General features: G+C 42.8%; 1 protein-coding gene across 2 annotated transcripts; it reads right to left on the reverse strand.

Annotated features, from left to right (window-relative positions):
• Positions 1-7,659: 7,659 nt before the first annotated feature.
• LOC117738928 (prolyl endopeptidase-like) lies at positions 7,660-18,443 on the reverse strand. Of its 2 annotated transcripts, none has more exons than XM_034545111.1 (15): positions 18,147-18,443; positions 16,939-17,013; positions 16,707-16,840; positions 16,454-16,584; positions 16,138-16,347; positions 15,906-16,027; positions 15,183-15,288; positions 14,148-14,339; positions 12,344-12,541; positions 11,752-11,855; positions 11,316-11,452; positions 11,032-11,126; positions 10,489-10,620; positions 9,392-9,548; positions 7,660-8,629 (listed from the first exon to the last, which is right to left on the reverse strand). In XM_034545111.1, exons 1-15 carry the CDS (start codon positions 18,186-18,188, stop codon positions 8,335-8,337), a joined length of 2,130 nt encoding a protein of 709 aa, XP_034401002.1. In that variant the 5' UTR covers positions 18,189-18,443; the 3' UTR covers positions 7,660-8,334. The 2 variants fall into 2 exon arrangements, with proteins under 2 accessions (XP_034401002.1, XP_034401003.1); XM_034545112.1 differs by having other exon boundaries at positions 7,858-8,629; positions 18,152-18,432.
• Between the last annotated feature and the right edge of the window lie 4,290 nt (positions 18,444-22,733).

Raw genomic sequence — 22,733 nt, forward strand, 5'->3', positions numbered from 1 at the left:
TTTCTTCCTCTTCTTCTATGAATCCCCTCAGAGACACATTTGAGGGATAGAGCAGAGGAGTGATGACACCTGAACTTTTTTTTTTTGGGGGGGGGGGTTGTGACCTCTAGCTGAATTTTAATAAGTGGCTCTGGATCCGTGCGTGAAGACATATGAAATATTGTCTCTAGCAGGAGGATGCTGACCTCTGAGCAGGAAGAGGTCGCGCACCTGGCAAACGCGCCGGTTATGGACTAGTGCGCAAAAGAAACGTTGACATTTCGGGTTGGAGTTTCCCTTTACCGCAGAATCGATTGACTAAAAAAGATTAAGTCGCCAAAGCCCCGAAGTGATTGTGCGGGTGATGACCCCCCCCCCCCCCCCCCGATTCAAGCAGGAAGTGATTGATGGAGCGGATATGGAATCGTACCATTGTACGTCGGAGCTGATCTCATGTCGGGACGGTAAAGAGGCGTGTTTGAACGCGGCTGCAGTCGGCTTGAGGAGACCGCCCGTGTCAAGGGGCCCGGTAAGAGTGAGGCGGCGAGAGTCGGATGGAGGCCCTCCAAAGAGGCTCAGTGGAACGTACGGTACGGTCCTGTAGGCGGGATCCAAAATGTGCCGACGTGACGAACACAAGCCACCGCGGGTTAAGGAGGTTGATGTGCTTTTCAGGAACGTCAGACCTGTGGTTTTAATTTAATTCATTTAAGAAATGTTTCTCTCTTTGGGGCTAATGATGGTTAAACAAAAGCTGCAGGATGCAATTGTAAAGGTTGAGCGTGTGTTTGATTGTTATTAATTTGTGGTTTGTTGTCTGTTTCGTCATAGTTTCTTTGTATTTCCTTTTCATCCAGCATTTTATGTTATGTTTTTAAAGAAACACCCTTCTCCCTTTAGCCTGCTGGACGTCATCTCGGTCACACGGCCCTCCTCTCCGAAGCCTCTCTCACTGCCATGTTTAACACTCTGCGTTGAGCACGGGCCCCCACCTCTGGAAGATAGGCCCGCTTCAGATATTTATTTACGAGGTCCGGAGGGTTCACTTAACTTATAGTATTTGGAAGAGAAAAAAAAAAGGTAAAGCGAAGGAGTTGCGTCCTCTTGTTTTGTTACAGTTTAGTTGATTATGTTCGTATGACCCGAGTTTGTATCTCAGCAAAAGAGTTGTTTGTACACAGGAAGTGAGACGAACACTGGAGGCTTGTTACTGTCAGCACACAGTATCTGTGTATTCATGAACACTGGAGTGTGTACAGTGAAGTGTAGGTCCATTATCATTGGATTAGCTGTATACATTACGGTGTGTGTGTGTGTGTGTGTGTGTGTGTGTGTGTGTGTGTCTGTCTGCGTGTGTGTGTGTGTGTGTGTGTGTGTTGCAGTAAGGACACAGTATTAAAGAATGTCTAATGGCTTTGTTTCTTTCTTCTTTGTATGTGATATTATCATGTTTAATTTGATGTTGCTGTGTGAATATCGTGCTCTGCCATACCACATGGCTGCACCTTCCAGATAACTCCTAATATATTCTCTCTGTACAGTGACCTGCACCCCCTTCCCCCCCCCCCCCCCCCCCCCCCCCCCCCCCCCCCCCCCCCTGCCCTTTTCTGACCAATTCTGTACTGGAGACCTGAAGAAGGAACTTTATCGGGGCATTATTTGATTATCATACATTTTCACAATTTTTGACTGGAATATTGTTATTGGTTTATATTTGGTACAAAATAAGTCGTTTTTTTTTGTGTTTGTTTTACTTGTATTTCCCCCGCTGTAACCGTTTTGTCAAATAAATAAACTTGTATGTCCTTTATAGATGTTATCACACACATGTTAACATCTGAAGAAACGCACTGATGGTCCCTTTGAGAGACACACACACACACACGCACACACACACACATCACAAAGAAAGACACACACACACACACAGACATCACAAACTGGACCTCGTCACCACGATGAATGAAACTTTCACATCTCCATCTCCCTCTCTGTTACTGTGACCATTATGATATATGTTTAATACTGTAAATATGTATTTGAAAATGCTAAATCTATTTTTATAATTTGTTTGACGAACAATGTGTTGAATATAATATATGCTCACTGTGTAAGGGTTTTATTTGTTTGAATTTAGGGCCATAGCCAAGAAACTTTGGTGTTTGGAATATAAAACTGAAAAAAAAAAAATCTTCTTTTTGTTAGTTTTTTGATGATTTTTACCTGTTAAAAGAAAATCTGATGGCTGTTGCAATATTGAAACATGTTATTAAAAAATCTCCAATACACGCCCATGTTTTTGCTCCTTGTCGTCTATTTTGTTGTCCTTAAAACAAAATCTGCAATAATTACAATATGCACGGATACTTCCTGTTACTTATTAAAATAATACTTTGAAGGAAGCAATTCTATGAAAATAATTTAAATGTTTACCTAAACTCTGACCGAAGTTTAAATGTTTGACACATTTTAAATGGACAGCAGTTGAACGAAAACAATTATTGGGATTCAGAATGTATCTAAAACATTTTAAAAGACTTTTTTTGGAGTCTTGAAAGCTGTATCAAGGGGAAGTTCAATCAAATTGCAAAATTAAATAAATACATTCACATTTGGCGTACATCTTTACATCATGCATGTTCACGAGGACACATGTTCAAGCATCATGCCGTTCACTGATTGACTGGATTTTTATGACATACTAAACTAGGACTTTTTTTTAGAACTATTATACTGTAACTTTTTTTTTTTTTTAATTGTTTCATCCCAGTTTAGGGTTCAAACAGACTCTCCTCTTCCCAGCTCCCAAGAACCACCAGGAACATGCAGCCCTTTTAGTTTATTTTAACTTGCAGCTTTTAAATAGTTTAACAAAAGAACCTAATATCTGCTCCCATAATGAAACCATAATGTTAAGCTCATTTTCAACCAATCAATCTATCAGCGCATCCCCCCTCCCCTCCCCACGAGGCTGCCAGCGTTTCAGTTGCGCAATGTCGCCCTCATGTCGACAGATAGGTCTGTTGAAAAAAACTAATTTGCGAATCTAGCCAGGCAGGGGAGTCTCATATATCCCACACACACACACACACACACACACACACACACACACACACACACACACACACATGTGAAGCAATCCACAAACAAATGCAGTGCGATTGACAAATAAATACATACAAATCCACAAACAAATAGAAGAATCCACATAGAAATGCAGAAATATATTGTGTTTTTTCTTTTACATTTATATAAATCATAATTTATTTATGTGTGCATTTGTGAATCGTTCTGCGTAAATCAAACATATTTGTAAATTGTTCTGTACACATTTGTGAATCTTTGTGTTTGCACTTGTGAGTCTCTCTGTGTGCATTTGCAATTATTGAGACTGATCTGACCGCATATAAAACAGGGTGAACCAAAACGCTAACCACCCCCTACCAAACCTGGGCTGTTGGTGTCAACTGACAGAACAAGAACATTTTCACAGAGAACATTCTGGATGGAGGTGAAGAGGCCGAGGGGAGCCGGCCTCTTCACCTCAAGCTTGGAGGTGGGAACCAATCCGCTCCCGGGGAACAAACTACACACCCACACAAGAGCAGTCATCCAGTCAGCTGAGCCCATCACACTCGTAGACCACCGGAGGGGGAGAGAGAGAGAGAGAGAGAGAGAGAGAGAGAGAGAGAGAGAGAGAGAGAGAGAGAACATGAGAGCATTATACACAAATGAACTGTGCTCATACAACCTCCGAGTGGTTACGATACGATGATGTTGACACACTGAACTATGCTATTTTTTTGAAAACAATTTGATGTACTATTTTATGGAATTTGTTTGACTTCTTTTCAACATACTATATGAATTTCTTTAACTTTTAAAACATACTATACAATGCCTTTAAAAAAAAAACACTTCTTTTATGTATTTTTAGTTTTTTTTCCCCACAAACTATACTTCTTTTATGACATACTATATGAATTTCTTTGACTTTTTTTGACAGTCTTTATACTATGAGTTTGGAGCTCTAACTTTAAAATGTGCGTCTTACTTAAAAAGCCCTTCGCAGTAGATTCTGGGTTTGGGGGTAGACGCACTGAGCAGCTGTTCTAAGTGAATCGGGGTTGAAATGATCAAACTCCCAATTGTCCGTCGACCCTTGAGCTTCACCTCTGGTGCAAAGAAATGAACGGCGGCTCTCAGAGCTCACTCACATTCCTCTCAGCTGAAGGCGGCCTGGGCCTCTTGGACTACTTACTTCTCTCCTTGTAGGAGGCTAAAGCTCTGGATCCTGTGAACTTCTGGTTACCTCCCCTCGCCCACTTTTGTGGTCTCGTCTCTCTTCTTCTTCCACGTGAACTTATGAAGTTTCTCTCCCTGGAACTAAGGTTATATTACTTATTGTTATTATTAAAAAAAAACGCCCACCTTTCGACCAGCACCGAGCGTATGGGAAATTATTGCAAATGCAAATCAATTTAGCGTGGGATTTATGTGGGCAACTGTGCGGGTGCTCGCACAGGCTCAGCGTGCGTGTGTGTGTGTGTGTGTGTGTGTGTGTGTGTGTGTGTGCGTGCACAATAAAAGTGTGTGTGTGTGCAAATGTACTTCGAGTTTGATGACAGTCCATGGGCATGCGTTGGAGAATGAGATATTTGTATTTATCTCATACAGTTGCAGCAGCAATCAATATTTTATTTATTTTTTATATGAAATTCTTATTGGAGTTGAGGAGTGGAGTTTGAGACTTAATGAGTTTCCTCTCGGAGGCTACAGCTCTCTAACGCTCCCACGCAAGCGAACACAAAAGGTGTATTTCCATGTCAGCCTCATCAAGATTATGTGTGAGAATTAAACTGGTGGCTCTAAAAAGAAATGCGTATGCATTCATTTAGATAGACAAATGCACAAAACATTTTAATTTTGAAAGAGTGTAAGTAATTGCGATGCTGAAAATCGACCGTTCTGTTTCAGACACAAAATGTAAAACCAAGTCTTCAATAAAGCCATCGGCTCTGATCTGGATAATGTGAATTATGAAATCCTAACTGGCCTGACCCCAGGCCGCTCGGGGTCATGAGCCGACCTGCAGCTGCACTGCACACGTGCCAAATGAGGCGAACCAACCGCCATTAGTTTAAGTGTGACTATGCAAACAACATATCCCACAGTAACTCCTCAGTGGCGAGGGGGGCGGGGTTTGTTTTAGTCAGTATTTTATCAGGCTTCTCAATCAGATGTTTATTCACTGTAAATGAGACGGGCACAGGCACACGGGCCGGGATTCTTCAGAGAGATTAAAAGCAAATTGTGTTTCAAAATGCTAAATATAGAAAGTTGTACGTGAAAACCATCACTTTTTATTATTTTCCGCAAGACCGCACTTAAGATGTGTTAAAAGCCTTTAAATAACTTGATCAAAGAGCTGGTTTTCCTTTCAGTCAGACTCCACACCAAAAGGCCTGCGTGGGAGGGGCCGAGAAATACCTTTAAAATACATTAATTATTTAAACCAGCTGAACCCAGAGTAAATATCACACCTGTACTTTTATCGATGCTGTGAGTCGAAGTATAATTATCATCTATTGTTGTTTACATATCCATCCCATATTTTGAAATTGATTAACCATTCCCTTTTTCTGTTGTTTTGTTTCACTTCCTAATACTTGCATGTAATGATATATACTGTTAGAAAAAAAAGATAGTACAATATATCTTCTTTACATTTTTGTCTTTTGTTATTATCGATGTAAACTAAATATTAACCATGAATTAAACTCCTCAAAGAAATATAGAATTTGACTGCAAGAAGCTCTAGAGCTGAAACCATTAGTCAGTTAATCAATAACTTGTAATTAGTACAAAAGTAAGAAAAATAGAAATGCAAAATATTTGTGGTCGAGCTGAAATGATCAGTTGATGAACGGAAACATTTATCTGCACCAGTTTTCATCAAATGCTGCGATGAAATATTTGTGTCAATTATCAAGCAAAAATGCCAAATGTCCTTTTGTTCCAGCTTTATATATTAATAAAGTAAAACAATGACAACATGTTAAAGACGTCCCCTTTGGTTCCAGGAAGTGGTAATTGTAAAACTAATAAATCCCTGATACGCCCCGGGGCATTACACAAACCAGTCACTCTGATCTACCTCATCACTATAAGCTACAACCTCATCATCATCATCATCATCATCATAATAAAAATACAACCCTGTGTGATAAAAGAAACCTTTCAAGCTGGAAAGGCAAAGAACAAATGAGAGTGAGGAAATGCCAGAGGGAACAGGAAGAAGCACAAGGATTCAAAGAGGCACAAGCAGACAACACCTCGGCAAAAAAAAAGAAAAGCAGTGATTCCCAGCTGTGTGTTGAGAGCCCTCTCCCCTTCTTGTCCTCCCTCCATCCCTCCATCCCTCTCCCCCTCCGCTCCGTGTGAAGATTAAAGCGAGTGGCATAAAGGGGAGAGCGGTCCACCTCTAAAGCTAGTGTGAAGGGGAAACTTCCCCTCAGCACAAAAGTTCTGCTCTCTTCGGCGAAGCATGCAGCAGCTCAAACCGGCTTTGAGAAATTAATCCCTGCATTATGAGGGGGGGGGGGGGGGGGGGGGGTAAAGTAAACAAACGGAGGGACTGGATGGGGACCTGCAAGTGCAAGACGGTGGGGGCTTTTGTAGGTAAAAAGCTTGTGTTCCTCCTCCCTAGAGAACAGAGAGCCGTGAAGGCTGTGTTGTGTGTGTGTGTGTGTGTGTGTGTGTGTGTGTGTGTGTGTGTGTGTGTGTGTGTGTGTGTGTGTGAGATATGTGAATGAGGGAAATGAAGCAGCAAAAGCCTGCTCAATCCTCCGGGACACTCCTGGGAGCAGAGCGCCTGCATGGTCTTAAAGCTCTCTCTCCGTCTCTCATATGTCCAGCTTATTACCGGCTTTGTCTTCCCCGGCTTCATTCAACCACTTTGCCCCTCGTGGCGAAGAGTCATTGTCTGAAAATCCTCCTTCTCTGCCCCCCGCCGCCGCCCCCCCTCCTCTCCTTTTTCCCATCCGATACATCCACTGAGAGGGTATTTAGATAAAGCCCGGGGTTCAGCCTGACGAAATCAGAACTTTCCACTGAGCAGAGATTAAACTCTGAGTGACCGAACGGACAAGTTCTCTCACCGTTTCCGTGGTTGGCTGGCAGAGTGTTTCCATCTTTTCTTTTTTTTGACAGTTTAAACACCCGTCTGTCTTGAGATTCCATAAGTGCACTTTCAGTCTCTCTCCGCTTGTTGCCTCGCGCCGTCTCGCCATACGTCTGCCGTCTGTCATCCATCTCGAGGCTTTTTTTTTTTCCCGGCACACTTTAAAGGATTTCCGCCCCATCTTCCTCTCTCCTCCCACTTCCCTTCGTACGAGTCCCCCTCCTCCTCCTCCTCCTCCTCCTCCTCCTGTGTTCTAACTACCGTTGTCACACTAAATCGTTTACCCTGCCCCGTCTTCGAGACGAGAGCATCCCGCCCTCAGTGAAGCAGCCCATCAGAACGACGCCAAACGGACAGGCGGCCTTTGACCTTGAGGCGTTTGGCGCACAGTGGCGCCTGCGAGGGGAGTATTTCTTTGTGTGGTCCCATACTGCCACCTGCTGACGTATATGAAAACCACATGCCACTCAAACACAAGCAATGTACTCGATAGTATTGGGAGGTACTTCACTTTTTCTTTTTTTTTTAATGGTACTTCTACTATTAACCAATACTTTATTTGACAACTTCAGTTACTAGTTACTGTACAAATAAAGATTCCATATACAAAGCATATTCAAAAGGAAAAGTTTAACAAATTGTTTTGTGTGGGTTTGTGGTGGAACAATTGACCAGATCACAGATTTTTGAAAATGATTGATATTTTACTCATTTAAAATCAACAAGATATACTGCGCTCACTACTGAAGAAGCTTTGTTCAAAGCCAGTCTAGCCAATAACGTAAATAGAGGTCACCAGCACTATTGTCCTTTTCAAAATCTGTCAATTGTTAATGCAACATTTTTATAATAATTTTAAAAAAAACACAAAAACATTTTAATGCCGAGATATTTTTACTTTATTCAATACTTCTTCCATCAAGGATGCTGAACTATTCAGATCAAATTAGATCTACAAGAATGTAACAAATTAGACAAGCGTTGTTTCAAAAGAAGAATTATAGTTAGTTTTTTTTCACCCTGTAGTTGGGGGTTATTATTTTTCTTGGAATATTATTTCACCTGTCCGTCTTTTCTCCAACCGTTTCATTTTGTTGTACCAGTACATCCCTTCAGTCTTTCACTAAACATTAAAAGCATGTTTTCACAAGAACCTCATCTTCACTAACTCGTCAGTTGATCCAGCTCAGCCCAAGTGTCTCTGCGATGAAGGAAAAGATGTGTGTGTCCTCCAAGATGGCCTTGGCGGTGGGCTTCCCGGCGCCGTGCCCGCTCCGGGTGTCCACCCTGACCATCAGAGGCTGCCGCTGCACGGGGCTGCTGCCCACTCCGTGCTGCAGGGCCGCGCAGTACTTCAGGGTGTGGAGAGGCACCACACGGTCGTCGTGGTCGGCTGTGAGAAGCAGGACGGCCGGGTAGGGAGGGCCGGAGTAAGGGGCCGGAGGCAGATTGTGGAGAGGGGAATACCTGGAGAGATAGAGAGAGAGAGAGAGAGAGAGAGAGAGAGCGAAAAAGGGAGAGGGGGAGAAAGATCGTTTGCAGGCAATATTGTGAGGAAGTCCGAGAGAAGAGAGAATACAGGAGTTCTGAGCTGTAATGTGTGATTCAGATGCTTTGCTTTGTTTTGTTTTGTTTTTACTTTTGTGGGTAGGCTTTAAGCCACGAACGCACTTTGAGATTATTATTGCCGTTCCGAATAACATCTTTTGGGGCTCTGGAGCTGCGGTTGTATAATTATCAACATTCGGTACATGCGTATGTAATTGTGCCAAGAATGACCATACAACTAACTATACATTTTTGTTTTACCAGTCACACTTACTTAAATCTAGTTGTAAACATGTTTTAACTAATCTTAAATGTGAATGGCTAGAAGCAACATGATCAGAAGATGAATTTGAATCATTTAACGTCACAAATTTCTTTTGTACCTTCATATAGTTGTTTTTTGCTGTAATCCAATTTAAAATCAGTTTATAGTTTTCTGTAGCATGGCTGGGGCTCCAACTACATTTCCATGTGCAATCCTGTGTTGTATATTGACAATAAAATCAGAATTTATGAATCTATTCCTACCAACCGAGCCACACTCAGTCCTACTGGAGTCTGATCGGTCGAGACGGCAGCGAGACACGAGGAGGGCGTACGATAACTACAACGTGTTCTCACGCAGCATTCAGTGTATTCGAGTCATTCCAGTGAGTCTGTGTTTTGTACTCCTTCTCATACTTGATGAGCCACTTGAACTGCTCCGGGTCGTCAGAACAGCCGTAGTCGGTGGTCCAGGCGTGGCCGATGGTGAATTTATGGAACTTCAGCATGTCCATCACCCCAACTTCTGCCACGGCACAGCCAAACAGGTCTGGACGCTGGTTCACGCATGCCGCTGTGTGTGAAAGCAAAAGGGAATCCGTCACACACACACACACACACACACACACACATCCCCTCTTACTTCACAATACAGGACACAGTTGCTCCTAAATCGCCTCTCACACACCAGGGAAGAAGTCATTAGTTGGGTTTGTGCGATGCCATATGGCAGCCAGCCTTTTGGTAAATGATGTGACTAAGCTCTGCCTAATGTGCTGTTTAATGGCTAAATTAATTGAAGCTAAGCAGCTAACTACGTTTAAAATTAATAGCACATGATGAATTATGCCAAATATGTGATGTAAAGACCGCATGGTGATCAAGGCAGCCGAGACCTGCGGTGGGCCGGTGTTCATAGCTGGCTCCTAGTTGGCTTTGCAAATAAAAAATAAAGAACTGTAAAAACATGGATGTGTTCAATAAATGTATTGCTTGTAGCCTCGAGGGGTAAACTGCATAAGATGTGGGAGGTGAGCCGGTGAAGTGGGAAGGAAGTAGAAACACAGCTCCTTTAAACAGGCACGTAGAAGGCAAAGGGTCAACAAGCAGGAAAACATCCAAATCCATCCCACACACAAAATGCCACCACGACCCGACCGTGTACCGTCCTCAAATACTTTGTTTATTTTACTGGTGGACCTTACACTAAGCAATCATTCAGCCTCTCAAGCACAACACATACGGCTTATTTAGAAGTTTTTTTTATTTTTTACTTTTAACTTTTTGGAGCATTACTATCACCATAAATAAAGCCCGAAAAAAGCTTAAGAGACAAAACTTGCTAGAGCTGAATAATAATTTATTATTTACAACTTTGTCTTAACTTTTAATTACTTTGGCAATGTTAAATCAAAAGAGCAGATTTAGCTATAAAAACTAAATCTAACATAATTAGTTTCCAGGGTCCACTTTCCCCCAGACTAAATGCACACAGTTGATGGGTTGACACTCACCCACGAGCAGGCCGCCATTAGAGGCTCCGTTGATAGCGATGCGGCTGGCCGTGGTGTACTTCTCCTGGACCAGATACTCTGCTGCACACTGGAAGTCATCGAAGCCATTCTGCTTGTTCCCTAGCGTGCCCGCTGCAAACACACAATAAAATGTGTGAAAAACAGAAGTAAACGATGGAAAACATAGGCTTAATGTTTCCTGATCAACACTGGCTAGAGCCTCTTTTCACACAGGTGGGGGCGCCTCACCGTTCAGCTTTTTGTAATTGTTTTTTACCCAATTTCATGAGCATTTTTTCCTTATTGTGTTGACAGCAGAACTAGAGGAATAGTTATTAACTAGCGTACAATTCATGGTGGGTGTCTAGCAACATAAAAAGAATATATATATATAAAAAAGGCGCAGCAAGCTGCAAAACACACCTTGTCTGAACGGGGCCCTAAAATCTCACACAAGCACACACTAAGGCAGCATTATGGCGCCGCTGTTCACTCATTCTAAATAAAATAAAGTCTGGGACTGGGTGCATTACTTGTCTGTACCTTTGTACCAGGTGAGGCCGTACTCTCCACCCCCTCTGATGTTGGCCACTGCCAGGATGCCTCCCAGGTGTCTCACATATAGCAGGTAAGCAACACTGACCAGAGACCAGAGAGAAAGCCGTGACAGTACAATCAACATTAGTGCGCTTGAACTTCTAAATACTTTTTAATTGCTCATCCCTGATAATATGTATACATGTCTTTCTAAAATTGCAACATTTGATTCTAGTACCATCTCTCTCTCACACACACACACACACACACACACACAGCACTTTGCTCACTTGTAGTACGGTTGTATGGAAGCCTCAAAGCCCCCGTAGCCATAAAGGAAGACGGGATGAGTGCCGTCCTTCTTCAGGCCCTTGGTGTGAACTAAGAACATGGGGATCTTGGTTCCATCTTTACTGGGATAAAACACCTGGAAATGCATGTGACAAGATATATTAAAGTGTGTGTGTGTGTATATATATATATATATATATATATATATATATATATATATATATATATATATATATATATATATATATATATATATATATATAGTCAAAGATTAGCTGTGCACAAAGACCATTTACCATTTTCTCAACCACATTTAATAAGATACTGGGAAATCTGAATCGTGATTATAAATATGCAGTAGATGCAATGAAACAAGAATAACAAGATGACAGGAAAGAAGATAACAGTCTTGAGAAAGGGGTAAGGGGTCGTTACCTGGCTGATCTCGTAGTCCTCTGGCTTGATGCCCTTCACCTCCACCTCCCTGAACACGCTGGGCTCCGGGTGGGACTCGCTCAAATCACAGTGGTAAATGATACCTGGGGGGGGGGGGTCACACAGGTTAGAGGTTACTGAGCGTTTAATAACCGAGACTTTTAATAACAGACAGTTGAGATAATTAGATGACAGACTACGTACTTACAGTTTCTGACTTTTGAAGCATTATCTTAGTATAAAGTATTGGAACTAGTTTCCATTACAGTATTGAACATGTATTATGTAAGACGTAGATGTATCATTCCCCAGCTTCTCAAATGTGGTTATGTCCCATCTGTTCGATATTTTACATGTGAGCAGACTGAATACAATTTGGGTCAAAACATTTGTCAAAAAAAACAATAGCCTATTTATCAATAATCAAAATCATTAGTGATCCTAATTATTTGTGTGCATTAAAAAGGTAATTATTTTTGCAGTTCTTTTTCATGTGGGATTAATAACTCTGGACTACTTTGTTATCCTCTCGTTTTGCTAATATACAGTAAGAGTAAACTAAAATAGGATTTATGAACGTGAGAAGAGTCACCAGGTGTAGTGAAGGAGGAGAACTTGTAGAAGAATTCAGAGTGCTTCTTCTTGCAGCTCACTCCGGCCACCGTGCCCACGTCCAGCGGCAGACTCCTCACCAGCCGGCCAGTGGACAGCTCACACAGCTGCAGGACGTCCTTCACGTCGTGGACATAGTTGACCAGCAGGTGGTGCTGGTTCACACAGGAGACCAGGCCTGCAGAAGGATACGTGTTCAATTAAGTAAGTGACAGAAAGAGAACATGACAACTTGTGAAAGACGCCTGGTGTCTCTGGAAAACACCTTATCCGGCCAGTGTCTATGGCACTACCGGTGGCAGCTTCCTCTCTGCTAATCATCCCGATGCATCTTAAGAAAAAATTTAAATAAAAAAGGAGTCATCTCATGATCCTGGGACGAAACCAAACATAATGGCTGTGCATTGAACACGACCACGTCGATCCGTTGACTGAGATGCTACTGCACAGGTAGAGCAACGGGTTAACGCAGGTGTAGACTGCAAACATGAGGCAGGAGGCAAGCATAGGCTGTGTCTTAAGCTGTGATAAGATGCAGGACACTGTCGGTGGGGCTGCGCAGGCCGTCTTCTCTACGGTCCCCCCCCCCTCGTTCATTACGCACAGACGAATCAGTGACTTCATACTTTATAAAACGGTTGCATTCTATTTCACAACCAATTCGGGAGGTGAAATGGTGTGAGGAATGTATATCTTGGACGTATTTATTGAACCGACATTGGGCCAATTACGAGACAATTATAGAAACTGAGCCCAAGACAGCATCATCACAGAGGAGCCAATGCCCTCTCACTGGGTGAGAAGTGAGCCGAGGACAATACGCTCAATGTGCCCACTGTTTTATTGAGTTGGAACAGTGAGAGCTCTTTAAAAACGGACTCACGTGTTATCACCTCCTTACTGTGAAGGAGTATCAAACAGTGACGATGTGATGCCTGGCAACAAGTTTAGAGTGCCGCTTCACCCAGATGGGAAAACTACTTGCACCGATGAAACGTAACACTGATAACACCATCATTCATACTCCTACAATTAACCCTATTTAGCGAGTATCCAAACATTCAATTGAATTCATGCTTGATAGCACATTACAAATGTAGCTGTGTGCAGCTATAAAAGACATTTTTAAAGTGTTTTAAGCGCAATAATCGTCAGCATTTATAAATCATCCTGTGTGGACCTACTTTACATTGTTACAGAAGTGTCATTCATTACCCATTTACACACCGGCCCACACTTACTGGAGTCATAGCTGTGCAACGTTATCATAGGTGTGCTATAACACATGCACTGAATGTTTAAACAGTTTATAAAATGCGAAATAAGGGGACTTAGAGTTAGTTAATGGATTTTTCCCCCCTTCTATTTTTCGGTGCATGCGTTTGGCACATATATTTCAGCGGAACTTCACTGCGATGTGTTTCAGTGGTCTCTAGGTACAGTTACCATCATTACAATGAGTCACAAAAGAAAAAGGAAGAAGACGACTAATTGCATATCAGCCAAGTTTCACTTTTTGAGCAGACACCCTTCTGACGAAGGCCGTCGACCACGGACGCAGAACTTCCCAGTTGTTGCGGTTGCAGGACAGATATTCTGTGAAAAAGGATTTTGCAAGATTTTAAAAGAGCTGAATTGTGGAACTGCGACTCCACGAACAAAGCCCCTTGACGCATTTCCAAAGCTCGGTGGACTTTTCGGAAGCTCCAAACGCCAGCCCCACACTGCTTTGAGACGTGCATCCTCTACTGTACATCCTACAGGGAGGTCCTCCCACGTCTCACCCAGGACGTCCTTGTCATGCTGTGGAATGAGGGTGGTCCAGTGCTGCCGGTCTGGTTTCTGGATGTCGATGTTGACCAGACGGTACCGAGGAGCGTCCAAGTTGGAGCGGAACGTGAACACGGTTCCCTCATTGGTGACGTACGCGTACTGGGCTTCAAAGTTGTCAACGAGTTTGACCCAGGGAAGCACACCTGGAGCAGAAGATGAATACAATTAACAGAAATTAATTAAAACATCATGTTCCTTTCATCTCCATCATTGACCGTTAGGGGTTGCAGTTAACTCCACCTCTAGCAAACCCAGACCTGTCCATCTGAATTATCATGACCTGTAAAAAACAATAACATATGTACTCAACACTAGAAAGTGTCCACATTCCTTTGCGTGCGAAAGATTTCTTTTTTTTTTTTTTAAACCAGAAAACAGGTTGCAAAGTGAATTTAGAAATCTCCACATCCGGTGAAGTAACCGGTGAGTCACGGTCCGTGCTCATTTTGTGCCCCGGCGCATGCGGAGGCATCAAGTGGCGCTTTAAACTTTTCTGCACTGCTAAAAAGCTGCTGTGGTTTTCCAAGAATCTGTGTTTAATTGCTACTAACAATTGAAATGAAAATAATAGGAATTATAGAGCTACAACGATAAGTCGGTCAATTAATTAATTCATGGGCCGAGAAATAGCCGGCAACTATATTTGATAATCTATTAATTCAATCAATAATTGTCTAGCTCAAGCTTGGATGTGGAAGAGGTTCTGCTGTATTTATTTCTCACATTGTTAAGTGAATATCTTTGGGTTTTGGACCCAACGTCATTGAACAAAACGTGACATGGTGTAATCTGGGAAATTACGGTCAGGTTAACAAAAAACAAAAAAACGGCTGAACGAATACCCTTTAAATAAATAGATACTTCTGATAATGGTTTGTATCCGTAATATTGTGTCCATCATACGTGCAGACAAGGTGATGATGTGACAGAAGTCACAAGCAGACCCAAGTATTCTGCACCCGTTAGCCCGTTGCCAGGTTACAGACCTGTGATGCCGTCGGAGAGCTGCTGAAGGTCGCAGTACCACAGCTGGTTGACGGGTTCACAGCCTTCAGTGATGGACAGAACAGCGTATCGGCCATCATCCGATATCTGAAGGAAGGAAGCAAAGAAAGACAGAGAGAGGCATGTTCTCTTTGCTTGTAGACAACGTTTAACTTGCTTACAGCCAAAAGTGTGCAGAATTTCTAAAAAGATGAGGTTTTGGTTGTTTTGCAACTCTATTTGAGAACGTCAAATAGAGCACTGTTGAAGCTTTAAATTAACTAATAAAAGTAGAATTTTGAGGTACTTCCAATTTGACCTTTTTTCCGTAACTACGTTTATTTGACAGACCTAAACTTCCGTGTGTTTGAACAAAATTAACTCATAACATGATTGATTGCCAAGCATTCTCACACAGTCATATTTACTATATACTAATATTAGCATTGTACCATTTCTAGAACTAGATTCCCGCGGTCTAAAGTCTAAATGTATCGATAGAGGTCTAACGATACATTCGGTTTTAGTCCACATTAATTGGCATGTCCAATTAGTTATAATCATTAAAAAAAGTTGAGATTTAAAAAAATAAAAAAAACACAAAAAAAAAACCTCAATAGAGGCTTTGAATAATAAAAAACGACATTTGGTACATTTGCACAATCTGAATACCTTATCGCGAATGGGCGATTACAACGAGTGGTTGAAGATTACTATGGACTTACGGTTACTGAGCTGTGCCACTTGGGATTTTCGGGGAACTCGGCAACCAGAATGTCTTCTGACTGTTTGGTGCCGATGAAGTGGTAGAAGAGCTTCTGATTGATGTTGCAGGTGGTCTCTGTGCCTTTAGAGGGAGAAAAGAACCCACAACAGAGGGGGTTAAGGCTTGAACACATTCGTGAAAGTCTTGCAGCAAAGGTGTCGTCTCTTGTGTGTGTGGCGACTCCTCCCCACCGTCGGTTTTGCCTTCCTGGCGTAGGTAGCAGTTGTAAAAGACGCCCTTGGCATCGTAAGTCCAGGCCAAGCAGCTGAATTTCACCCTCTCCAGCACGTCGGGCAGCGTAGCGAGATCCTCCGCCTTCATGAAGCTCACCGTCACCCAGTCGGACCCGCTGCTGCTCAAACCGTACGCAAAATATTCACACTCCTCAGACAGCCGGGCCACTGGATCAAAAAAATAAGAGAGAAAAAGAAAAAGGAGGACGGGGACTCAGCACATCTGTAATTTTTCCATCTCCACCCAGGGACAGTAAAGTGCAGTTTGACTCACTCTTCAGTGCCACGGTGCCATCTTCAGAGAAGGTATTGGGGTCAAAGAATACAGAGGCGGCTCCATCCAGAGAGTCCTGCACGTAGAGCACATCCTGGTTTTGGAGGCCTTTGTTGTGGAAGTAGAAGTACCTGGAGAAAGAGAGGAACAAATAATTAACATGACAACAAGCATCTTATTTTTAACTGTAGACCTGCAGTGAAAGTGTTTTTTCAGTCAGTTCAGTTCCTATTCTTTCAATTCCAACTCGTACCTTTTCCCTCTTTTGTAAGGGCAGCTGTATTTGGGATAGTCATAGAGCTCAGTGAGACGCTGGTGGAACTGAGCCCGGACAGCACACTGCTCCAGGTACGGCATGGTCAGTTTGTTCTGCTCCTCAACAAAGGCCTGAGACACAAACAGGAGAGGGAGAGGAACGGCGGGATTTTCAGGAGGTTTTGGTCACGACGAGGCTTCAAGCTTTCTGCTAGAGGGTCAACACATACCGTCGTTTCTGCACCATCGGAGTCTTCCAGCCACGCGTAGGGATCGCAGACCTTAGTCCCATGGTGGTCGTCCACCTACAAGAACGGGCACATGCGCACTTCTGTTTTTATCTCGTCAGCTTTTGGGGCTGGTAAACAACGACGTACTCTGAATGCCTCACTCAATAGAATGGTGATAACTGTCGGTCCCAAACACCGCAGAGGTCTGTGTCGTGGCAAAGTTTCAGTCCGATTTGGTAAAAAACATATACGTACTTACCATTGAGGACACGGGGGTCATCCCCCGAAGAGGGGTGTAGTCTACGATTACACAGCCGTGAAGTGGCGTGTGGGTTTCAAAAGGCTCAGTTTCTTGCGTTTACCATTATAGGCCAAAATAGTAAATGTCAACAATCGTTAATTTATTAATTAAATTAGAGCTTAGAGATTATTTTGACGGAAGCAACTATTTAAATAATTGTTGTCATTTTTAGGAGCCTAAAAATGTGTTCCAGCTTTTGGATTTTATTTGTATAATGGTTTTCTTAGTGGTCTTTGATATTGAATTCAATATCTTTAAATTTAAAATTAAATCAGATGTAGACCAGTAATTATTTCTTTGAAACAGCTTTTAAACCAGCACGATGGCAGATAGCACAAATAAAAAATATCACCAAACTTAAATCAGCAGAATGAAAAAAAAAAAAAATATATATATATATATATATATATATATATATATATATATATATATATATATATATATATATTTTTTTTTTTTTTTTTTTTTTTTTTTTTTTTAAATAGGGGTATATTTTTTATCATGGGCCTTATCAAAAATGCTTTTAGGAGACTGGGGGAGTTCACAGTGAAGTCCACAGCCCTGCATTCAGCACAGTCATACTGCATTATCATATCACAGCGGCCACTAGGAAACCTAACGCTACTTTAAACCTCAAGGAAGCGGACCTTCGACACGTTGGTCTCGTGCGGTGCTCGTGCGAGGAACGTTGACTCATCCGTCGCGAGGACGTGAAGTGAAACACGTTTCTCCTCAAAGTTTTGTTTTGGATTCTCCCCCTGGGGTTAGCCGCCATTTCTAACCCTCAACCCAGTGCTCTGGCTCTTCCTGGTCCCGCTCGTGCGTCTCCACCAGGTCATTTCACGGAAAGACGAGACAGACGGAAGAGAGAGAGAGAAAGAAAGAACGCAGAGACGTCCACACTGACCTTACTCTCATCTCTACGTGCAGCCGGGTACTTGTACGCCATGACGGGTGCGTGGGGGGGGTCTCGTGCGTTCCTCTGCTCCCCTGAGTTGAATCTCTGTTGCAGCTGTGATGTTGTAGTGTTTTTAACCTGTTTTAATGGTTCTGAATGCGGCGTCACCACCGAGTGAATGGAGCCTTGAAGTGAAAGTGAAAGATTAATTTTTAAAAAAATGCTCACAACACACGCACGCACAAACGCGTTTGCGCAAACCGCTTGCGCTGTCTATTTAGACAGGAAATGATGCGTCACCCAAGGCGAGTGATGGCACGCGCACACGTTGGACCCATGCACGCGCGCATTTCCCATTTTAGGATCATTTACGGGATTTATAACATCCAACGGCAAAATATTAATAATAATATGGGAAATAGTTTGTTTTAGTTTAGTTTTTTTTTTTGGGGGGGGGGGGCAAAAGGCATATATTTTTATTTTTATTTAAAAAAAAAAAAAATGTTACAAGACTAAATATATTGTAGAAAAGGCCCAGCAGAAACGCCTCAATCATAGTTTGACTAAAATGCACTGTGAGTCTCGAACTGAAGAACAAGGGATGTGTTTGCATGCCAGCACTGGTGCCAGAGCATGAGCAGGAGGAAGTTGTATTTATAAAAAAAATACAGGCCTGTGTTGACGAGGCATAATCACTTTGAGTCTGTTGGTGTTTGTAAGTAAGACTAGATGGCCTACTTCCCAAAAAACATCAGAAACAGCCACATGGCAAACCAGTGTCTCTCAAAAGCTGGCAAGCTTTTCTAGGCTGCACCTAGAAAATGTTCGGAAAAAATGAAAGATGCCCATTACAATTCTTCCAGATTGCGAAGATGACGTCTTTAAATGTCTTGCTTGGTCCAACCATCAGCCTTAAAGTCCTAAAATGTTTAATTTACACCGACGTAAAACAGAAAAAAATGCACATCTTCACATTTGAGAAAGCTGCTCCCAAATGTTTGACAATTCCCTTCACTAATGTATGGATTATCAAATGAGTTGATTATTTTTCAGACGACCGCTTGCAGTTCCAGAGCTCGAAAGGGGAAAAAAAAGGTATTGTCATTATTCCGTTGGCATGGTGAATGTTTTTTTTTTTAAAGGTGTGTCCTGTGAAGTATGATTTTCACTTGTGATTGCCATGTGATTAAAAATAATGATCCGACAATCATATTACTCATCTGTTTTTCTTATTTCCCTCGCTCCTTTCTTTATTCCTCCCACAGTTTTTTCTTACGGGAAGGAAGAGTATATTTCCGATGACAAATCAAATCACTACTTATAGTCATCTGACATCACAACTCGGGTGCCTTGTGACACCTGGATTAACTGGCAGTGAAACACAAAATTACACAGATACAACCCTCAAAAGCCACAGGCAGGCACATGTGTGTTTGGGAACATGCCAAACATGCCAAAGCAGCGTCTGATGGTATTTCCATGTTATTTACTGGTCGTACAGCTATGAGTCAGTCGCTTTGCCACACCTGGATGTCAAACCAGCTTCTTTTTTAGCACGGTTGTCTTTCACTTATTCCCCGATTGCTTTTTACAGTTTAGAGGTTAAATGGTGGCGGCTTCGTCTCACTTTAACCATGGATGGAATACTGAGCGGGCCATTAAATACACACACACACACACACGCACACGCACACGCACACGCACACGCACACACACACACACGCCTCAAAGTGGCCTGGCCTTCACCTACAAAAATGTCCCTTTTCCGACCAGAAAGCAAATTGAATGGCCGCAAACAGACTACAAAAGAAAAAGACAAAAAAGACTAAAACAATTTCCGCGTGTGCGATGCAAAACAACGACATAGAGAAACTAAAACAAAGTTTAGTTTGACCATTGTCTCACATACTCTGCTCATAGACTTGGGAGTTTTGTTGTGGTAAGTCGAGACAATTTTCATCTTGGGCCCTCGTGATGGGGGGGGGGACAGAAGAAAAACAGAGTTTCAGACGAGTAATCTGTCTAATCCATAAAGCTGTGAAAATGACTTGAGGGGAAAGATGGAGGACAGGGGAGTTGGAAAGAGGGCTAATTTCAAACTAATTCAGCTAAGGTGATTAAGTGAGACTGGCTTGATGAGAAAATAAGCTGTTAGACGGCCTCTGACCTTGTTTCGGTGTATTTACCTCTCCGTCTTGTTGATATTGCAGACACTATGTACAATGAGGTGTATTTCTACAGTTTATGTGCCCCGACCACACATTTTATTTCATAAATAAAAAAATCTAAACAAATATTCAATCACATTACTTTATTTACAAATAATAATTTAAAAAAGCAAAGAAGCATCATCGTTAGTCATAAAGGATAAGATGCTCGATAGGTCATACACTTTAAAACGCTGACCGATGAAAATATACTTATAATAGCCACACCGAATTCATGTTACGATAGATCTTATTTCTGACCTCCTGAGGTCCTTTGAAGAACCCGTAACGTTACATTGTTTGTTTTCTGTGCTCTATCCATAAAAATGAAAATGGTAAAAGTTCATGTGGTTAAACGTCATGCCGGCTTACTTTGTAGAAAAGGAGCCTTCTCTGAATCTTAGAGGCAATAACGATAAAGAGACTCTTGGTGCCAAAGCAGCCCGTTTAGCCACGAATCACTGCTTTGGTAATGGCCCCAACAACTAACTGTATGGCGATCGGTGCCTTAAATGGCAGCAAAGTCTGTGGAGGAGCCCTAATCTTTTGGGCTACCGGGGATGAAAGTGGACCAGACCAAGCCATGTACAGATGGGCTGTTATGGAAGCAGATATATATATATATATATATATATATATATATATATATATATATACAGACAGCCTGAGCCCCGCAGAGAGGCCCGTCCAGGCTGCCCGGGGCCTCCCTGCGCCGGCTGGCTTTGGCCCGCGCCGGCGTGCTGTGCAGATGGGCCATAATTGGCTGGAAAGACCCAGGTAGATTCCCAATATGCGAAAACAGAGAGATTAGATTAGCCATGTCAGATTACAGCCGAGCCGAGTCAGACGGTGTCATCTGACTGTTATGCAGCGCCAGACTCACCCACTGAGAGAGGGGGGGAGAGAGGGGGAGAGGGGGGGGGGGGGGGGGGGGGGGGGGGGGGGGGGGGCTGAGCCGTCGATGTTGTAAGACAGGAAACAAGGATGGTGATGACATACAATGTGTCTGCATTTAAAAAACAATAAACACTATGTGCCAAGGAGTGAGAGGAAAATGCATTAGGAAAAAAAAAAAAAGGGAAGTTCTTATTCTGTGGACAACATACTGTAATGGACCCAAATGTAAGTGGAATAAGTAAAACACTATATATATATATATATATATATATATATACCCATGTGCCTACATGCAAGTAAACACACACACACACAACATGAATCACCCCCCTGCCCCACTCCTTAACAGATGGCGCGCAGAGTGCAGCCACTGAAACAGATAATCCGTTATTATTCTGAATATTTTGATTGTCGCCCCGGTTGTCATTTAAAAATCATACACAAATCACCGCCTAACCGGGGCTTGATCCCGGACTTACCGCTGCTCTGAAGCTAATATCTCTGGGCTCAGGGCCCAAAGCCGTATTGTAATATAACTGAGAGTGCTATTCCATAAGCTTCTCATTTTAGAAATTGACAATGTTCAGATTTGTTTTATTTAGGGAGCAGAACAAAAGGGCTTGGGGGGGGGGGGGGGGGGGGGGGGGATTGGACAAAAGGTGTTCACAATCACTGGCTTGTGCTGCTGTAAACTGGATGTAATGTGCAGATGCAGCAAGATTTGGATTATTTCCCATTTTTTTGAATTATATCTTCCTCCACCTGAGTCTGACTTCCTATTTTACTGAACAACATCAGATCCTCTCAGGTGAAATATGATATTTGAGATAAAGGTAATAAAACTGAAATCGACTGCCCCCCCCCCCCCCCCCCCCCCCCCCCCCCCCCCCCCCCCCCCCCCCCCCCCCCCCACACACACTCTATATTTAAGCAGCGCAGCCCAACCTTAAATTAGCGAGAAGAAGAAGATAACAAAATCGATAAAGACCGTGATGAAGCTGCGGCCTGATGCCAAGTATTGATCTGTGGTTCATGTTTTTGTTCTGCAGTGCGCTTGACGCCCCGGGGACAATAAAAGACCAGTGAGATTAAGACAATTAGGGGGTTGATTGTTATCCAAAAGACGAGGAGAAGAAGAAGATGGAGATTAAATAAGAGGATTTAGGTCAAAGTGGTGATGTCCAGAGGAAGGAAGGAGGAGGGGGAGGAGGAGGAGGAGGAGGAGGAGGAGGAAGGATTGGGGTCAGAGAAACCGATCGCCCTAGCTTGGGGAGGTTTCCTCTGAATGGGGGAAGAGAGTGATGGAGTGGGGGGGGGGGGGGTTGGGGGCAGCCTTATTCCTGGCAACATTGGCTCTATCCAGAGAGCGAGGTGAGCCGTCACCTAGTGTGCCTCACCTGATTTCCACAGCGGCGCACCTGTCTGGGGATTTTCCTTATCCGTCTAGACTTCTGAATCAGCACTCGCTGATCTGATGTTTTGTCTTTTCTCT

The sequence above is a fragment of the Cyclopterus lumpus genome, chromosome 11, assembly GCF_009769545.1.
Source record: "Cyclopterus lumpus isolate fCycLum1 chromosome 11, fCycLum1.pri, whole genome shotgun sequence".
Lineage (NCBI taxonomy): Eukaryota > Metazoa > Chordata > Actinopteri > Perciformes > Cyclopteridae > Cyclopterus > Cyclopterus lumpus.